At 41.9% G+C, this 20,585-nt stretch overlaps 1 protein-coding gene across 3 annotated transcripts in view; it reads left to right on the top strand.

Moving 5' to 3' along the window:
• NSD2 (nuclear receptor binding SET domain protein 2) overlaps positions 1 to 20,585 on the top strand; it is an 80,131-nt gene that overhangs the window by 17,355 nt on the left and 42,191 nt on the right. For all 3 annotated transcript variants that reach the window (XM_082759031.1, XM_082759030.1, XM_082759032.1), the window contains exon 3: positions 15,427 to 15,592. In XM_082759031.1, coding sequence (XP_082615157.1) covers positions 15,427 to 15,592 — 166 coding nt within the window. The remainder of the gene's footprint in view (positions 1 to 15,426; positions 15,593 to 20,585) is intronic.

Raw genomic sequence — 20,585 nt, 5'->3', positions numbered from 1 at the left:
ACAAAGCGGAAGTTAGAAAAATGTCCTTGGAATAAAAGCTGATTAATTTTGTTCTTAGATAGCTGTTTACTGTAGGTTACAAGTTAATGTAGAACCTGATTGTCTGGTTTGGGTTCTGGGCTGCTTTTCTTTCTCTGTTTCTTCTTGTCCGAGCTCTCACTCTTCTATTCAGCAAAAATTGCCACGGTTCAAATACTGCCTTTTGTGTAAGGTAATTATATCTCTGTTTGATCGACGTACCAGATTGCTATCTTGCTGAGGTGAGAAGCATATCGTTTAACAAATGTTCCACTGCTCTGTTGTTGGGTTTTCTTGTTTGGACATTTTTCATTAACATAAAGGAAGGTTGTCCAAAACTTTATCTGCGAGCCGGTCTGCAGTTGGGAATAAATGTGATTTAGGTTTCCATTGACACCACAGCTTTTTCCAGGCCTCCGAGGAACAGCTGTGCTGCTTTCACTTTCCCAGTTTGAAGGAGAGGAAGTTGTACAAATCATGGCAAATCCCTCCCTGCAATGCATTTCACCCACTTCCCTCCGCCTCCGGTACCTCTCCATCGGAGGAGTTTGTTTTAAAGGAAATAGAGCGAGTACATAAATCTGCAGCTCTCGTGCTGGTGGTCCCAAAGCAGGGCTGCGCTCTCTAGCCCTAAGAAGAGCTCAGTGTGTGATGCAGACACATTTGAGCTTGTTCTGCAGAAGACAGTCTGGGCCTAGAAGTAGCAGTTTGCCCTTTTGGCATAGCCTCCTGGAATGGCTTCCTAGCATGGGTGCAGTAGCTCCAAAAAGCAGCAATGCTGTGTCTGTAACAAACCTGGACGGTCCACGTGCTGCTGTACTTGCTAGCTTAGGGATTCCAGCTGTGCAAGATGTACGTGATCCAAAAGCTGTACCTTCCACTTAGCTTTCTGTCTTGTAGTATTGTACCAGAAACTTGGCAGCTTGTTGCGCTTCCTACTCGCCAGTCTGTAATGACTTTGCAGCAGCTGCTTAGGGACAGTTGTAAGTTACTGGAGAAATTTCAGTAGGCTACGTCATGTGTTTGTTGCCATTTCATCTTCACAGATAAAAACTGTTCTGGCCAACTCCAATGTATCTGATGGCTACATAACCTTATGGGACCTCTCCTAGTGAATGGCAAAGATTTAGAAGCCGAGTAAAGGTAGAACAGAAGCAGTCTGAAGATTGATTATCTGCTGTTTTTCATGTTTCTGTGCTAGATACTGAGAGGTACGGCCCGCTGAAGGTGCTGATGTTCTGCCCACTACTTGCAGCTACTCAGTAGAGCCAGGCAGAAACCCACAAGTTCCCCGTTAGACGGGAGAGCTGTGCTCATCAAACACTGATTAGCCTGTTTATAGCTGCGAGGAGTGGAGAAAACAGACATATCAGAAGTGACCTGTTCTGTTTTAATTACCTCCCCCCCGCCCCCCCAAAAAAAAAAAAAAAAAAAAAAGTCAAATAGATCTTTTCCAGGCGGAAGACTTAATTTATTGGTTTTCAGCATCAGTTAGTAGGAATTCCTGGTTGTGTAGGACTAAATAACTTGCTGTGATACATGCAGCTAAAGTGCCCCAGGAGCCAGGATCTGCACTTGCGGGGTAAAGTGGTATCTTGGACTTGATAACTTTTCTTAATAGGCTGTTGTTGAGGTATCAGAGCCTGTCTTCAGGCAAGTGATAAGACTGGCTTCCTGGCTGCTGTCACTAGAAACCCAGCGGAGTGGGAGTCACCTTAAAATCTCTTGTGGTGATCCCTTCAGGAGCAAGAGAAATGACTGCTTATCTCCTCTTTTGAAGAGTTCCTGAGCTACAGTTATGCTTTAGCCCTTAGTAAAGGATTATGTTTAGCTATGCCTTGAAAATTTGTTTGTTCTAAGCAGTTCGCAACATGCAGCAGTAATTGTTGCTCTGGTATTTCAAATCATTCATTCTTAATGTCTCACAGGAAAAGTATTTTAAAGAACTACTTGAAAGCTAAGTAGCACCAAAAGCGTACAGCATCAAGAGTATACTTGTTTTGGGAAAGATTAAAAGCTACAGAGAGTCTCAGAGTGGATACAAAATTAATTGCAGAAAGCTGAAGTCTTTTTTTCAAGGCTCTCTTTACCAGGCTTCTTGTTTTTGTATGTAAGTGTCCAAAAGAAGTATGTTTTTTGCTTAAAGCCGTCGTCTCAATAAATATTTTGTATATTTGAGTGGGAAAACGTGAATGTTTTTCCCCCCTCTATTCATAAACACATTGGTGAACGAATCCAAGTTAAATACAAAGTGTTTTGGTGTGATGACAGAAATGATGCATGCAAATAGCCGTAACAAGTCAGATCCAAGGCCCATCTAATTCTGCACCTCTGCTCAGGCGGGTGAAGGTCAGCAGAAGCTGCACAAGAGAAAGGCATAGGGATGGCAAAGCACGGAGCAGTGCTTTCTTAGGACATACAGCCTCCAGCAGCTTGTGACTCAGAGGTTTCTAGAGCTTGTGGTGATGACTTTGAAGTTAATAGCTGTGGATGGCTGAATTCGTGGAAGAAAAGCTCAGCTGCTTTTTGAGCCAGTATGAACTTTTTGCATGCGTGACATCCTGTAATGGAGCAAGATACATATGATGTTAAGGACCCGTTCTTTTTCCTTTTTGGCTTGCCACCTATTTCTCTTGATGATATTTCTCATAATACTAGAAGAAGGGATTGTGAACAAACATCTCTCTTACTAATAGCTTTATAGATTTCTCACAAACGTGGTCATTTTTTTCCTTCAGCTTGGAGAGTCCCAGTCCATTTTTCTACATAGAGAAGCTAATCCAGAATGTTCCTTCTTATCATCCTTCTTCAGAACTTTGATGCCCTTTGGGTTCCACTGTCTCCTTTTTTGAGAATGAAGGGCCAGAACAGTACAAGGCATTCAAGATAAGATATCTTGTGGATGTATACAGTGGCATGACAATGCCTCTATGTATTTTCTGTCACATTATCTATAATGTTATATTTAATGGTAAAAAAAAAAAAAAAAAAAAAAGCATTTGGTTGATTCTTGACTGTTTCTGTGCCTGTTTTCTGTACAATATGTCTTGAAAACATGGTGGCAGAAAGATTTGTCACAGAAGTACCTGAAAATCCTTAACTCGGATCTTCATGTATCCAGAAATACTCTAATAAATTTGTGATTCCTGGACCCCAGATCAGATCTATACATTCCTCTCCCACCCATCTCTTACAGAGGGTAGTAAAACACAGGTGTGAGTTTTCTAAAGTTTTTACAGAGCCAGCTTGATCAAGATGGGTCTGATTCCTAGAGCTTTGCATTCAGCATCCAGTGACAGTGACCCTGAGCAATGGGAATATGCTGCTTCTGAGCCTGGGCTGCTCGTGTAGGGGTTAGCTGTGAAGCAGGGCCCTCAGGTGATTTTTTTCGCTAAAATACATGGCTGCTACTTGTGCTGGTTTCATCCTGCTGGACAGCTGAACTCCAACACAACCAGCAGGGGGAGGGGTATGATGAAAAGAAGAAGGTTCCTGGGTTAAGATGAGGATAATTTCATTAAGGGGAAAATGAAGAGAGGAAAAAAAACAAGCAAAGGCCAGGGGGAAGCAAAGAGAGAGAGAAAACAGTTGCTCCCTTCTTCCCATCAGTGAGCAATGTTTGGCCACATCGTGGGAAGCAGGGCCCCAATATGCATATCAGCTGTTCAGGAGCAAGCATCATCTAATTTAAAGGCTGATTTCTGAAACGTGGAACTTTTCCAGCTGCAACCTCTGCCCCTTACTCCCTGTCACTGGTGTCATGTTCAGGTTCTACGTAGTTCGTTACACTTATATCATCTGATTGTTGTTACATCCAGCATACAGCTGTATATATACTCTTCAGGACTGTTCCCTGTCCTTTAGCACATACACAGAGATTGTCTTCCTGTCCTGTGGGCATCTCCCAATTTGTCCATAAGAGCCAGCAGTGATTTAGGCCTCAGGACAGGAGAAGCAGCTTGCTGGCTGCCAGCACCAGCTTAGCTCAAGTCATTGCTGCACTCACCCAGCTGCTTGTGAAGCTGACCTGTCGTTGGTTCTGCAGTGTCTTCCTACAGCAAGTAACCCAGACCAAGATTAGTTTCTCCCAGGATTGAATCTCCTTGAGGCACACGCGTGATATCCCCGTCCTTTTGCATCACCCACCAAGAGCACCCAGGTCCCTTGGGCATGAGTGGGTTTGCTGTTTCCCAAGGCAGGAACAACCCACGCTGCCTTCCCCAGCCCCTTCCCTGTGTGCACTACGGGGACTTTAGCTCCTCCTGCGGTGTGCAGGGAGTTGTTTCAGCAGGACCAGGATGGTTATCAGATCCTCTGGTGTTAACTAGCCATGTGGCTTCTGCTTACTTTGCATCCCTGTATTTCCATGCCCCAGCACCCAATGCCCCTAGTGTAGTCTTTCAGTCCATTGATCTCTCAACCTTTCCAGAGGCTTGCAGGTGACAGGGGACGTGATGCACCCAGTCCGTGCTGGCCTTCTTGATCCAGGTTATGAGGTTACTTGGGAAGTGACTCCCATTGTCTGATTCTGCTCTCTCTGGGGTACCGTGATGCCAGAAATTGCCTTTCTGGGCCCAAGCTGGTGTTTCAGGCAATGGTGTGGTTTATCAGGTATGTTTCCAGCCACCCAGTAGTTGCTTTCACCACAGTGAGTGCGTGGTGCTCGCCCTGGTGGTTTGTGGTAACAGTCCAATGGAGTTGATTTGCCAGAGCTCACCCTATCAAAATCCTGGCTCCCTATTCCAGGCTTTGCCCTCATGGCTCACTTGATCACAGCACAGGTTTCACACTCATGGGAGACCTCCTGTGATGGCCTCAGTGGTCAGGTTCATCCCTCGATCACGAGTCCACCTGTATGTGGCATCTCTCCCCAGATGTCCCGATACTTCATGGCCCATCAAGCTACAAACACCTCACCCTTATGTTCCCAGACCACATCTACCTGAGCCACTTCAGTTTTTGTAGCCCGGTGTACCTGCTCTTGATCCTGATGTTCTTCAGCAGTGTGTTTCTTGGGCATGAGTGCCTACGTGCAGTACTTTTATATCAATGTTTTCCACTCGGGTAGCGATGTCTCGCCTCAGTGCAGCAGCCCAATGAAAAAATCATAATGCTTTTTTTCTTCTGATAATTCATCATATGGTGGTGCCTCATGGGCACGGGTTACCTCCTCAGATGATACTCCAAAATCTCTGCCTTCTAGCCAGTCCATGAACTCTTCTAGGATTCCTGGGTGGTTGGCTTCCCCATTTGAGCCTGTTTTGTAATTAACGTTACCCCCTTACTCCATGCAGCGTAGGTTCCATGGTGTGTAGAGGGGATTCTCCCTTTGAACATCCTAGGAAAACTTGTGTTTCTTTCTTGGTAGTTAGTGGGGACGTAGCTGTTACCTTAATGAGCACATCCTTAGGGATATGGTGATGTCCATCCTGCCATTTTATTGCCTTTGCTTTATACCAAAACCAGTTTTCAGAAGAGTTTGCATTACCAGTGCACTGTTGCAGCAGCGATTGGCCCCTGCTGGTCTTCGACCCTCAGCAGCCCCACAACAGAAGGGTTTTCTGAGAGGCCAGGCAGGGTAGCCCGCTGCGTAATCTTCTCTGTCTTGAAGGCAGCTGTGCCAAAAGCCCACCAGTACCCTTTTGGACAGGTTCTGCCCCTTGGTGGCCTGATGGCATTAGGGTACACTGCACACCGGTGTCCACCAGAGCATTGTGCTCCTATGGGTTTGATGTGCCAGGCCATCAGATCCACACAGTCCAGTAAGTCCAGTTGTCCCTTTCCTCCAGCTGGCTGGAGGCAGGGTCCCACTCTTGAAAATATGAAGCAGAAGACTTTTCATTAGGGTCAGGCATACCAGCCCTTCTGTTCCTTCTGGAGGACTGCCCAGCATTGACTAGAGCAGTAACTTTCCTAGGAGACCCCCTTTTGGCTCTGTATTTCCTTGCAGTTCACCTACCGAGGACATTCAAGATACCCAAAAGGTACTGCAAGTAGCCCAGGGGGAAAGGAGGAGGAGGTACCTCCTCCAACCTCCAGCAGCTGACTTCCAGGGGAGAAAAAACGAGACTGTAGTTGTTAATGTTCTCCAAGAGATGGTTCCCGAAGTACGGAGATGAGAGCAATGCAGGGCCCAAATCCCAGATTAGGCTCCAGGCCAGTGCTTTACAGCACAGCGAGCTGAAAAAAAAAAACAACAAACAACAAGCACAGCCTTTAACGAGCTCTCAGATCTGAGAGAGAATATGGCACGGATCACATAAAACAGGATCACACAGAACAATATTAAGAGCAAAGCAGCCAACACTGCAACCAGCAACTGTTAAACAAATTTGAGAATTGTAAGGTCCCTCTAAAATGCTCTGGTCGAATCTGTTGTTATCTCAACCCTTCAATCTCCACGTCGGGCACCAAAAGGGACTGTGGTGGTTTCACCCAGCTGGACAGCTGAACCCCACCACAACCCTTCCTCACCCCCTTACTCAGAAGAAAGCAGTTCCTCCCTGCTTCCCATCAGTGAGCGATGTTCAGCCACATCTTTGGAAGCACACCTTGACATGCAATGCAGCTGGTCAGGAGGACGGAGGTTTTCATAACGAGCCCCAGTTCTCTTTTCCCTTCCCCAGCTTTTATTGCTGGGCATTCCATCACATGCATGGCCTATCCGTCCCTTTTCCTCAAGAGCTGGCAGATGTAAAGGAATCTAACTGATTCAGAGAAGGTTTGCCAGTTGTCATGTTATTTTGTACTCATCATTGATTTGTGCGTTCCAGGACTTGTTTTTGTTTTATTTAGGTCTTTGGACACTGGTGTGGAAAGGGTAGAGCAGGCAAAGTGGTCAATAAGTTCTTCCTGTTCCACCTCAGGGACCGATGGTGTGCCATAACATACATGTAGTTGGGAAGTTAATGACATTTCTTGCTTGTTTCTTTTTTCTTTTTCCTGGTAATTTCCTTATTTCCAGTCATTGCTCTGGTGGTGTCATGATTGAAACGAACGCTGTCATCTCATCTCCACACGTGTGTTGGCTGTTACTGGCTGGAGCAGTGAGGAGTTTGGTTATCTTGTTGCTTTGGTCCAGGCTACAGTGAAGCCTTTTTGTTGAAAGAAAACTTTCTGCTCAGTTTTCTGCTTAAGCAGAATAATGCATGTCTAAGTTTTGCATTGAGCTGAGAGTCAGATCTTCACTTCAGGGCTGTGCTACTTGGACAGATTTACAGAGAGATTTTTGGGAAACTTCAGTGATCCGTACCAGATGTCATTTCTGGCCCTCACAGCCCCCTTTTGTCAAGAAAGAAAGATGCTTTGTAGTAACTTTTACACAAAGTAACCAAAGCAAAATATTTTTATCTGTCGTGTAACACTGGTGTCAGCCTCCTTTACGAGTTTCCTTGTTCTGGAGTAGATTTCATGTAGGGCACGTGAACCTCAGGACCTCCAAAGTCTTTTGTTCACAGACACTAATTGTCGGTTTGCCCATTGCTATTGTTCAGTTATCCTATTGTAAATAAATAGGCCCAGCCAGGCTAACGTTTATGTAACTGCTTTTAGGGAAAACTTAACAGAATTGTTTCCTCGGGCATCATAAAATGGACAGCAGCTAAAAATGTAACTTGTCAATAGTAAGGAATGAATTCTTCTCTGACAAAGAGGGAGTTTGTAAAATGCTTCAGTTTAGAAGCCTGGTATGAGAGGGAAAACTGGATTTTGCCCAGACGGTTGTTCAGCAAGCCCTGCTGTGCTGGAGTGAAGAAGGGAAGTGAATCCGTGGCCTCAAAGTACCCAGTGATAGAAAAACTTGAGATATGCATTTATATTTGTAAGTAAATGTAAACTCAAATGGATGTTGAGGATGCTTGCAAAGAACTAAAATAATTTTCAATGTTAAATCTTGTAGCACTTTGGGCATGTGCTTGATGATGTTTTACTGTGATGACCAACCTTATTCATATGGGATTGGGGTATTCCTCGTTGGGGTTTCCCAGGTGTTCTGCACATCTTTTACGCTGAAAATAAAGCATGTTTCAGGAATATGCTTCAGCATTGCCAAATCAAGGTAATTGGTACTCTTTTTTGCATTTCATCTCTAGAAGAGGAGGGCCTACTTGTTACATGTAACAGCATAAAGGAAATTGCTTGACTGGAAACCTCTTGTGCCTGCTTTTATGTATGAGGATTCAATTCAAAGATCTACTCAAAAAGGAAAGTGGTATTTAGACTATATCAAATTATAAGTTAACTAACAGAGGCCCTCTATGCCAAATCAGCATTTATTTTTTTTAAGCCTAGACTTCAGACGTGCTCGTGTTGCAAAAAAAAATTGTAGAGATTAAGAAACACCAGAAAACAACGTTCTGGAAATGTAGTTGGCAACTGTCAGGATTACCTGGGCTTGTTTTTTTCTACCAAGATTAGGAGGATTCAGGACATCTACCTGTGCTCCCTTGGATGTTTGTGAGCTACCAAGAGGAGGATATCTACTCAGAAAGTGCTGTGGGAGAACTCTTACCTACTGAACGCTACAAGGGTGTATGAGGGTGCTAAGGATAAGCTCTGGTTCAGATTCTAATCTGAACCATGTGTGAAACCGTTATACATGCAGATAACACAACACATATGGATGTGGCTTTCTGAAAACCTCTAGGTATGCTGAGATGATTCAGCTTTCCTTCTGCTGTCCTACGTGACATCTTTACGGAAATTCTGCAGAAATAATTGGTTCCTGTGCTAAACTTCCTCCCAGCTCTGCAGTCCTGCTTTTCCAGACTTGTATAGCATCTTCTGTCTCTGCTGTGTCATATTCTGAGATACAACATTTCAACTTCTGAGCATGGGGAAAGGCCAGAGAAGTTGGATGTAGGCAGAAGTCTTTTTGTAATACTCTCTGAATTTAATCTCTCATCTAATTTAAATACTGATTTCTGAAACATGGAACCTTGCAATGGGAAACCAGTGACTTATGATTTAAGAGGTCATCTAAATGTAAATGCAGAAATTCAGCAGAGCTGCTGCACGAAACTGCTCTCCACGTTTGCAGAACGATTGAGGATTGGGAAATGTTCCAGAACTTGCGTCTCACTGCATCTATCTGTGAATGATTGGATCTGTTTCTCTTCAACTCTTCGCTCCAAAAAAAAAAAGGTTGTATCCTAGTTAGTAAGATACTGTGTTAAGAGTATTTCTAAAATACTTGCTCATGTTGTGTTTGTGTCAAGGGAGATTGCTGATTTGGATAGACAGATTGGTTTTTAAATGTAAAAGCATCTAAAAAACATCTCATCTGCTTGAGACTTGATAATGAGGGAACCGAAGCCAGAAAAAAAAAAAAATTGAAATGTAACCAGAAGTTTAGTGATGGATTTGAAATACAAATTTGAGTTTTTATCGTATTTTAAAATCTATGATCTACATTACAAATTCATGACTAAACTGAAGTGGATTTTTTATTGTCTTCGACTTTCTTACCATCCTGGAGGGTGTGTCCTGTGTGATGAAAGGCAACGTGCTGTCCATCAGCTGCTTTAGATGAGTTTGTGGAAAGAAATGGAGGAAACAAACCTACCACCACTAAAATGGTATTTGATTTTGAAGAGCCTCAACCATCACAGAAAAGTTTTAGGGGATCTGCAGATAGAGCAGTGATTTCTTTCATCCTTTTTTGTCTTCTTACTTGATAGCTTCACCAACTGAGCACATGGAATAAAGATAAATAAGTCCTGGTTGTGCCAGAAAGAATCAAATATAGTGTCTTCTTCAGAAGTAATCCTTCACAGTGTCATGATTTTGATCCCCCTTTTCCAGGTGCTTAGTAACAGAAGAAAGGATAATTTGAAGATAATTGTTCTAGAAACTGAACATGGCAGGGTTTAGTTAAATCTCTGGGTTACTATAAAACAATTAGTCATTTGAAAAGCTAACAAAACAACCCCCAGTATAACTTGTCCATCTTCTTGTTCTGATCTGAGCTTTTGTTGTCCTCTTCCCCTCAGTCTTTACCTTACTACACAACACAATGCATATTTTGTGAGGGTGTTGAACGTGTTCAGAGCAATAGACCGTTTGGAGAGGTGTCGATTGAGGGATTTGCACTGATTTTAGTCAAGTATAAGTTTGGGTTTTGAGGTGATTTGATTCCGTAAGATTTTTGCCCTCAGTCACAGTACGAGAAGAAGCCATTCCTCTGTCCCAAATGAGAGGAAAAAATGCATTAGGAGAGGAGCATCCCTCTGTTCTTTTGCCTGAAGACTGATCAGTAGTTTGTCTTTTGTCAAATTACATTCTTAATTTTTTCAGGAAGCAATAGCAGTTTTACTAACAGTGTAATTGTGATGGTTGTTTCCCAAGGAAAAGAAGTTTGGAATCTTTGTCCTTTAATATAAATTCTTTGTCTTTTGTTTGCTTATAATGCACTTAGTCATAGGTGAAGTTAAGTGACAGAGCAACCTTACAGAAAGAGTCTCTTCTGCTCTGTTCCTGCTCTCCAGACAAGCTCCCAGCTCTCCTGAACGTCTCAAAGGAATGGAGTTTGTCCTACAGCCACTTCCTTAGTTCACCATCTTTCCTGATAGAGAGGCAAGAGAAGACAAAACATTTTTACTTCTATTTTTATTACACAAGTCCATGAGAGAAATGGGAGTATTAGTAGATGAAACACAGCACAAGTAGATAGCAACACCAGGGAAACACGTGGTCTTGGTCAGCAAGCAATGTTGTCTTTTTCATATTGAAGGATTGACTGTCTATGTTTGTATGTTTTTATTTTGATTCAAAGTACATTTTAACTGCATATGTTCCATTCCAGAACCTTGATTGTTTTGTTCTAGTTTCTTTGTAATGCTAGTCAATTTTTATTCTGGAGTGCAGGCTGACCTTCAGCAGTCTGCATATTTGTAGCATAGCGGATTGTAGTGCAGGCTAGGAGAAATTCTTTGATACAGAATTACAAACTGATATTACTTTGATACAAACCGAATTGAAAATGAAGGCAGAAGGGAAGATATCTGCAAGTTGTTCAGTTTGTGCTTTCCCGTTATGATATAGAAGAGAACATTTTTTTTCTTCATCTGTCTGAATTGTTCTCTTTTTTTTTTCTTATCCAATATTAAATTCTCCACCAGTTTTCAGCAGTGTTTTTTGTCTAGTCCCCTTTTGATAATTTACAATTAGATGAAGTTTTTCATGATTTCTGTAGCTTTCTAAGTTTGTGTAGTGAAATACTATTTTTTGATGCTTCATGTAATTTGCAGTAAGTTTGAGGGGTTATAATTCTTTGCACGTGCATGCACGAGTACACAAAATAGATAATTATTATGTTAGTACCTCTACTCTTCACCACTGATCATTTTAAAGCAGATAATTTATCTCAGTCTGGCATCACCGAGTATGCCTTCGAAGTGGTTTCAAGAAAGGGCTACATTTGTCCTTTGCCAACTTCAAACTGATCACAGTGTTTTCGTAACATAGTCTACAAGCAACTGTAAAGCTCTGTATTCAGTAAGTGCTCTTCTTAAATGCATTACTCTCTGGAGTTGTTCAAAAATGATTTTAAGCTTTGAAAGTACCCATCACACACAGTATGTTCATCTCCTCATATTAGTCAGACCAGAATTAAGTGAAAACTGGATGAATTCTTTTGATGAGCTGTAGGCAAAGTTAATTAAATACAAATGTTTTCTGTGACCAAACCATCACTTTACACTTCTTTGGGCTGGTTGAATGCTGACAGCATCGTCAGAAAGTCCTGTCAATCTGCCTGTCACTCATCGCTTGAGAAAGTGCTGAGAGAAATGACAAACAAATCTTGGAAATGTTAAGGGAAGAGGCAAAGCATGTTAAATATTCCTTTCTTTTTTGGTCTCTCTCAGCCTATTGCGTTGCTGTCCCAGATGAATTTTTAAGGATGCTGGTACTATTCAAGGCATAATTTCTTGCAGAAAAACTCAGTTATGGTAATTAAATCTCTCCATCCCACACCCCACAGTCCCCCCAGACAACATAAACTTAAGTTCTGTCTAGCTGTCGCTCAGAGCAAGTCTTTCATTAGGTTACTAATCCAGAGAGCCAGGGATTTCTGTTGAAACCAACGTCTGCAATACTGAGGAGCATGGAGTCTGTCAAATGGTCTGTGTATACGGCACTGGGACTGGTCCATGTGGTCTGAAATCATCACCCAGGCTTCAGCCATCCTGTCTGGTTAACTTCTCTGCAGTCTAGTGTTTGAAAAAGAAAAAAAGAAAGAAAAAAGCCACCCAGACTGAAATTCTTGCCCAAAGTAGAAAAGAAAGAAGCTCCCTGGCTGTTTCCTCATAGAATCATATAATTATTAAGGTTGGAGGAGACCTTTAAGATCATCTGGTCCAACCATCACCCTGCTGTTTCCTCCTTCCTGTTCAGTGTGGCTGGTTTGAAGTCTGGGGCGAAGGTGGATGAGGAGGTAGCTATCTGAAAGGCTGCAGAGCTTAATAATAATTAATGAAGGAGAAGTTGGGGAAATTCTGCAACTAAATGTGTGTGTTTACTTCTGTCAAAACTACAGGAGAAGGTAGCAGAATGGGGTGTAACACAGGGCAAGCCGGACTTATTTTAGCAATTACAGTAAGTAAAGACTGATCTATGCTCCTCTGCAGCAGGGAAAGCCATACAGACTTTTTTTTGTTGGCATTTGTGGGTAGGGTATCTCATAGGAAATTAGAACACTATCAAGAAATTAAAAAAAAAAAAGATATTGTTAGAGGCAAAAATTGAGGAGAAGAAATTACTTTAAAATAGTATGACTTGCTTGAGCTTCTTTTCCTCATTTTATAGTTGTGCTCTAAACCAGGAGTCTTGCATTTTAATTTGCTTCCTTAAGTGTTTAAGTGTCATCACAGAAAGAGTTGATCTGGGTATCTCAGTTATTAAATCAAAATTCACCTAAACAGCAATTCCAGTTTTCTTCTGAAGTAAAAACACCTGGAAGTCCAATTACTTGTTCTCTACCAGTTTGTAACTTCAACGGTGATTTCCCTTTCTTAAAAATATCAGTGAGTGCAGATATCTCATGAAAGAAGCTCCAGCTCTCATCATACAATAGCATACGTGCCATCAGGAGACTGGGTGGAAAACTTGTTTAGAAATAGCCTCATATGAGAGGTCTTCAAAAAATTATGTATATAGAATTCTGGGCTGTACTTGCCATCTTTGAAAGCATGTGCATGTTATTAATAAAAGAAAGCATAAATACAGAAAATGCTACATCGATTTGCAGATTTTATCAGGGGGCTGTCATTTTCAAGTTTTTATCATGATCCATTCCGGTAACAGAGCTCTTCAGATTTGTGAGGTGCTCGTAGATGTGTTGAAATGCAATATTCACCCCTGTACTGCCGTCCCTTTCAGATTCCACTGCAGGAAGAAGCACTGCTAGAGCCTTTTCATTATTCCAGCCAGCTCCCTCTCAGATTGTAGTCGTAAATCTTTTCAGCCTAGTTGCACTTTCTGAAGAATACTGGGACTCATAAATTAAAAATGAGACGTAGCATCCTGAATAACTTTCACATTTCTGAAAATTTAGCTCATTGAAAAATATTTGCATCCCATCTATTTTGTTTCAATGCCGAAGTCGGTTTGTGTGTGTTAGGATTAACGTTTTTCCGGATCTGTTCTCAGCATATGTATTTCTTAATTTGTAGCCTTTAAGCTTAACTTTTCATGTCATGTTTCACTGCTAGAAGGAGCGTTTGATTTTTCACATCTGCTTGGAATCTTGTAGGTCTTTTGAGACTGCTGGACTTGAGGCAAACTCAGCGGGAGGGGTTTTCTGATGGTCTTGCAGATTCCTTAGAGGGCCAAACCTTGAGACATGGGAACATGGCTCTTGCTGGAGGCACATGAACCAAGCCTGAATTCATCAGAAAAGCTGAATCACTAGATGAGTAACTGTCCCTAGCAATCAGATGACATAGCATCATGTGTGTTTACAAGGAGCAGCTTTAAAAGCAAAAGCTTTGAGGAAAGGAGTTGCTCAGGACAGTAAGCTTTAGTCTTTCTAACTGGATGTACCTCTGGGTCTGAATATTAAAAAATCTCTGTGCTGTTAGAGTGTGTCAAAGATTGTTGTTTGAGCTTGGAAAATAATGTGCGGTTAATCATAGTAGCATTCTCTGGATTTAAAAATCTACATACAAGGTAACCTGACATTTCCATATTGTTGATTTCCAGCCTTTTAGCAGTGTACCTTCTTTCTTCTTGCCACTTCCATTAATTAAAACAAATTTTCGTTCCTTCTCTAGCATTAAATCCACTGAAAGCCTGAAGCTCTTGAGCTGGTACTAGAAAAGATGAATGATATAATTTGTTGTGCATACATATAGTATTGGAAAAAGATAAAAGCAAATAAAAATATGCCTAGGTAGCTGCAATGAGACATGTTCTGTGCTTCTGTACATCCAGTCTTCATGTCTGAAAAGATAAGGGCATCCGTTATTTACATCAAATAGAACAGATGAAGGCAAAAAGACAGACTGTAACTAGCTTCATCAAATGTGAAATAGTTCTAGCTTGTGAACAAATGTCTGTGTTGCTGAATTTCATTATGATGCTATAAAAACGTGTGCCTATCACAGGAGAGCGTAAAACTCCCTTGTAGAATTTAAATCTATCCATTGAACGGGAAATAGTTGTGTAATAGTTTTCCAACAGCAAGAATAGCTTTAGAGGACCAGCTGGACACACACACTTCTACTGCTAGAACTGGAATAGAAAAAAAACAAACAAAAAACTTGCAAAAGGACGTGAGGAAGGATTCTTGTCATGCTTTCCTTACTATGTCGAAATAGAGCTAAAAGGTGCAGAATTTTGTTTTCTTGACTAGTTATGTATGTAGTTACTCTTCAGACATAAAGATGGTATTTCAGTCTATTCTAGATTCTAACCTCAAACAGAATTTTTGTTTGTATAGCACTTAACTGATAATGTTCCATACAAAGGGAGGTTGGCTTTTCCATCAGTCGGTGCTCCGTTTAATGTGGTTGAAATTAGAGTTAGCCTTCCTGATGATCTCTCGGCAGTTATTCAAAAAGATAAAGGCAAACTACAGCTTATTTGCCAATATTTCAAGCTGAAAAGAACAGAAGTGGAACTGGGAATTTTATGCTGTGAGAGAACAAGAATTGGGACTTAGTCTTTATTACACAAGAAATATAATTATTGTTTGCTAGAAAACACTATAACCCTTTTCTAGCATCATATTTCTCTTTCCTCTTTCCATTTACCACTGTATATGTTTGTACATTTAACTAGGATATTTAAACAGAATACAAACTGTAGTTTGTTGTTTATTTTTTGTGTGATGTTTGGTAATCCAAGTGCATATCCGAAGGAGAAACATGGTGATAATTTTTTTCTTCTTTTTTTTTTTCATTTTTTAAGGCTCCTGCTAAGAAAGATTTGACTCAGAGTACCATCAAAGAAGACAAAGTCCATCTGTTGAAGTATAACATAGGAGATCTAGTGTGGTCAAAAGTGTCCGGTTTCCCATGGTGGCCATGTATGGTTTCTGCTGATCCTGTTCTCCATGCCTACACTAAACTAAAAGGTATGTCAGCGATCCTACAAACATCCAGATTCCTTTCATGATTATATAAACATTATTTTGGAAAAGTTCTGTTCTTCATTCTTTCTGTTCCATTGTATCAGTAACTGAACCGGTTTGTTGCTGTCAGAAAGAATGTTAAAATGATGCAAGCACTGTTCTTGAGCATATGATGGCTTGAGGTTTTTTCACTGTGTTATTTTGTAACTCTGAACATTCTCTGAAGGATATCAAAATTGTGATCTGTGAAATTGGTTGAAGTTTTATTAAAAAATTATTTGCTGGTACATACTTCCCCTTGGTTTTATGGTGATGTTTGGAGAAGCGACACGGGCTAAAAATTTTATTGAAAGCTAATAGGAATTAAATGCTCCTGGTGATGATGCTTTACTAAAAGCAATTCCTAATTCAGCCAGCTTCATTTTCTATGATTCATAGAATCAATAGTTATCTACAGACATTAGCTGATTTTAATGCTGGCACTACTGAGTGTTTATGTAATTCTTAAGTAGAAATTGTACCAATTTCTTCATCTCATTTGCAGTTTCTTACTCTGTTCTGAAACTTTCAAAGTTTATCTGTGCTGCCTGTAGAATGATAAAGTAATGTAGGTTGTCACAAGTCACAAGTTCTCCAAGCTAAACGAGGTTGCACAAGGCCTTGTCCCGTGAAATATTTAATGTCTTCAAGGATGGGGATTGCACAGCCTTTTGTATTAGCACTGTGTGAATCCAGGGAGAGTCTGGCTCAGTCTTCTTTGTATCCTTCTTCATTAAGCAGCTGAAGACAGCAGTAAGATCTCTCTAAAGTTCAGTGGGTTGTTTGCTCTGGTTTAGTTGGTTTTGGTTTTGGTTTCCTGAGACTTAAAAAGCTCCTTGAACATCTTAGTGTACATACTGTGCTCCAGCTCCCTAATCACCTTGTTAGCCCTCCACTGGACTGCCTGTAATATGTCAGTGTCTTCGCTGCACTGGGGAACCCAAAACTAGATACGGTATTCCAGATGTGATCTCATAGGTGCTGAATAGAGAGGAATAAGCCTCTTTGGTTTATCTGACCTGCTGGCTATATTCTTGCCATTTGTATATTCTACAAGTATGTGGCCTTCTTCACTACAAGGTTATGCAAGGTTAAGTTGGTTCATGTTCAGTTTGATGTCCACGGGGACCCCACATCTTTTTTGCATAGCTGCTTTCTAGTCAGACAGCATCCATTGTGTACTGCGGTGTCAGCTTATCCTGTCTTGAGTGCAGGACTCTGTGTTTGCTTTTGTTGAACTTAATGAGGTTCCTGTCAGCCTGTTTCTCAAGCATGTTAAGTTTTTCCTCATGGCTGTAGGGTGCTGACTGGAATTATTCCCCAGGAGCCCTCTGCTCTGGTCCAGGTCATTTGGTAGGATGTTAAACAGGATCTGTCCTAGTAAAGTGCAAGTAACAGACCACTGTTTGGACTTTGTATCTCTGATTGCAGCAGTTGTGAGGCCAGTGGCCCAGCCAGCTTTCTAGGCACCTTTTCAAATCATCCCTCGCTAATTTGATGGAACCAAATCTCTCCACCAACATGGAGGGACTAGAAACATGTAGGACTAGAAATAATAGTGATCTTGGCACTTTGAGGGTGTGGTCTGAAAAAAAATGCAATTCAGTAGGAATAAATATTTTTTTTCAGTGGTAAAAAGTCATGCTAGGAAACGAGTGGAAAGCTGCATTTCTGAAGAAAAGAATCTGAAAGTCATAATAACGCCATGTAGTTTTCCCTGCAGGAAGACCAAAGTTACACTTACGTATAAAGAACAGAGGATAAACAGAAGGAACTGGGGCTCTTTATGCTGACAAGGAGGAGCTAAAGAAGAAGCACATTAACTGGCCTTAAATAACACAAGTTACGTGCAAGGAAGAAAAAACATAAATTCTTCTTACTCTGAGAACAAGACAGTTTTGTAACCATGAATATTTACCCTGCATAGTAAGAACGACTTGGAAGTGAAAAAGATAGTGACATGCTGGAATGAGTTGCCTGGAGAGATTGTGTGATCTCATTCACAGTAGGTTTTTAAGAACAAATTGAAGGAGGATCTCTAGGATTATAGATAGACTCAATGTTGATAGTAAACTAAATGGTTTCTTGAAATCCCTTTCAAAATCCGTGAAATTGCTAAAATGGCTGTTATAGACTTCTTGGGCAAATATTTCGTGCAGCAGTCTTTCAGAGTTGATCAGGCAGTCCCTGTTGTTGTAGTCTTTGACTATTTAGTCTACTGTGACATAGAAGAGCTGGATTTTGAGAGAAATAGAGCTGTTTTATTTCCTAACTAAATTATTCTGCTCCTTGAAAGGAGCAAGATTCATGCTTCATTATCAAGCATGGTGGCTTTTTAAAGGAAATTATAAAAACAAATTTAGGTAACAAACAAACAATGTCATACCTGCGAGTGGAACCTGTGGAGTGCTAACAGAAAGAGGAGCCCACACACTTTAAAATAAATTCCATCTCTTTGAAATAATATATATATATGAGGAGCATTTCAGGTATTTACTCTGGAGTTGATTTGGGGCTTGCTCTGACCTTCAGGAAGTACATAGGTATAAACCTCCACCAAGAACCTCCACCTTTGACTCATGTTCAGCTTGCTGTCAACCAGAACCACCAGTTCCCTTTCAGCCTCTCACACCCCACTCTGTACGTACAGCCAGGGCTGCCGCATCCCAGACGCAGAATCTGGCTCTTGTTAAACTTCATGCAGTTGGTGATTGCCCAGCCCTCTAATTTGTCCAGATCTCTCTGCAAGGTCTCTCTGCCCTTGAGGGAATCAATAGCTCTTCCTAGTTTAGTGTCATCCACAAACGCAACATACCTTCGAGTCCTGCACCCGAGTCATTTTTGAAAACATTAAAGAGAACTGTCAGTAAAATGGAGTCCTGAGAAACCCCACTAGTGACTGGCTGACAGCCTGATGTAACCCCATTTACTATAATCCTTTGAGCCTGACCCATCAGCCAATTGTTCACCCATTTCATTAGGATTTTGTCTAGTTGTATGCTGGACATTTTGTCTAGAAGGATACTGTGAGAAACAGTATCAAAATCTTTTCTGAAATCCAAAAAGATTACATCAGCTAGCTTCTCTTAGTCACTAAGGTGGGTGTGCTTGTCATAAGAGGAAATTAAATTCTTTAAACAGGACATTACCGTCATGAACTCATGCTGGCTATGACCAATGACTGCATTGTCTTTCAGGTGTTTTTCAATAACTCCCAGAATAATCTTCTTCATAATATCACCAGGCACTGAAGTGAGACTGACAGGCCTGTAATTACCAGGGTCTTCTTTCTTGCCCTTCTTGAAAATAGGAACTATGTTTGCCAGCTTCCAGTCAACTGGGACCTCTCCAGACCTCTTCCAAGACCATTGAAACGTAATTGAGAGAGGTCTCACGATGAGATCAGCCAGCTCTTCCAGTACCCTGGAATGTATCCTGTCAGGCCCCATAGGGTTACCTGCATCCAGCTGGAGCAGCAAATCCTGCACAGGTTTGGGGTTGGCTGCAAGTTCATCATTCTCGCAGTCACAGTCCTCCATCTCAGGGCTCTGGGACCCGCAAAGCCTATCATTAGTGTTGAAAATGGAGGCAAAGAAGGTATTAAATGTTTCTGCTTTGTATATATCCCTATCCTATATGTGAGGTGACCATCCTCATCAAGTAATGGACCAATGTTATCTCTGGTCCTCCATTTGCTGTTAATATATTTTTAAAAGCCCTTTTTATTGTCCTTCACAGTACCGGCCAGCTTCAGCTCTAACTGAGCTTTGGCTGCTCAGATTTTCTCCCTACAGTTGCAAACAGCACCTCTGTAGGCCTCCCATGTCACCCGACCTTGTTTCCAGTGGCCATACACTTTTTTCCACCTAAGCTCTAGAAGATCCCTGTTTAGCCAAGCCAACCTCCTACTCCACCTGCTTGGATTCAGAGATTTTGGAATTGCCTGCTCCTGTGCTTTTAAGAGGTGGTACTTAAAAACTGACCGGCACTGACAGACCCAACTGTTTACAAAAGCAGCTTCCCAGGGGACCTTACTAACCAGTTCCCTGAACAGTCTGAAGTCTGCTCTCCTCATATCCAGGGTTGAGGTTTTGGTGGCAGTTTTCCTCCTATCACCAAAGATTTTAAATTCGACTACTTCATGGTCACTGTGGCCAAGATGGTCACCAGTCACCACTTCACCCATGAGACCTTCTCTCAGTGATAGCTTATCACTGGCTTGCCTGGTTTTACCCCTTTCACCCTTCAAATCTACCTTAAAATTTTATCAGTCAGCCCTGCTAACTCCTGCGCAAAAATCCTTTTCCTGCTCTGAGAAAGCCAGATCCCATCCAGCACCTGCAGGCCTGGTATTGTGTGGACCCCCCCATGATTGAGAAACCCAAAATTCTGCTGGTGACACCAGCCTTGGAGCCACGTGTTGATCAGCTGGGTCTGCCTCTGCCTTTCACCATTGTTCCCTGCAACTGGAAGGATAGAGGAAAACACTGCTTGTGCACCTGATCCTTTAACAAATTGCCCCAAGTCCCTGAAATCCCATTTGATTGCTATTAGACTTCTCTTTGCTACCTCATCACTGCCAGCATGAGAAAACAATAATCAAAGGGCCATGCCAGGCCAGTCACTTTTCCAGCAACGTCTCGTACTCAGGGAGGCAGCAGGCATCCCTGTGGGTTGGGTCCGGTTGGCATATCAGTTTTGGACACCACGGTACAGAAAGGACATAAAACTATGGTGTTGCATCCAGAGGAGCCCTACAAAGATGGTGAGGGCTCTGGAGGGGAAGACCCATAAGGAGCGGCTGAGGGCCCTTGTTGTGTTCAGCCCCGAGCAGAGCAGGCTGAGGGGAGGCCTCATGGCGGCCTGCAGCTCCCTCACGGGGAGCGGAGGGGCAGGGGCTGAGCTCTGCTCTCTGGCGACAGCGACAGGACCCGAGGGAACAGCATGGAGCTGGGAC

The sequence above is a fragment of the Aythya marila genome, assembly GCF_965140915.1.
Source record: "Aythya marila genome assembly, chromosome: 4".
In the NCBI taxonomy this organism is placed as follows: Eukaryota; Metazoa; Chordata; class Aves; order Anseriformes; family Anatidae; genus Aythya; species Aythya marila.
Note: the sequence above shows the minus strand (reverse complement) of the source record. Positions and strands in the feature narration are given on the sequence as shown.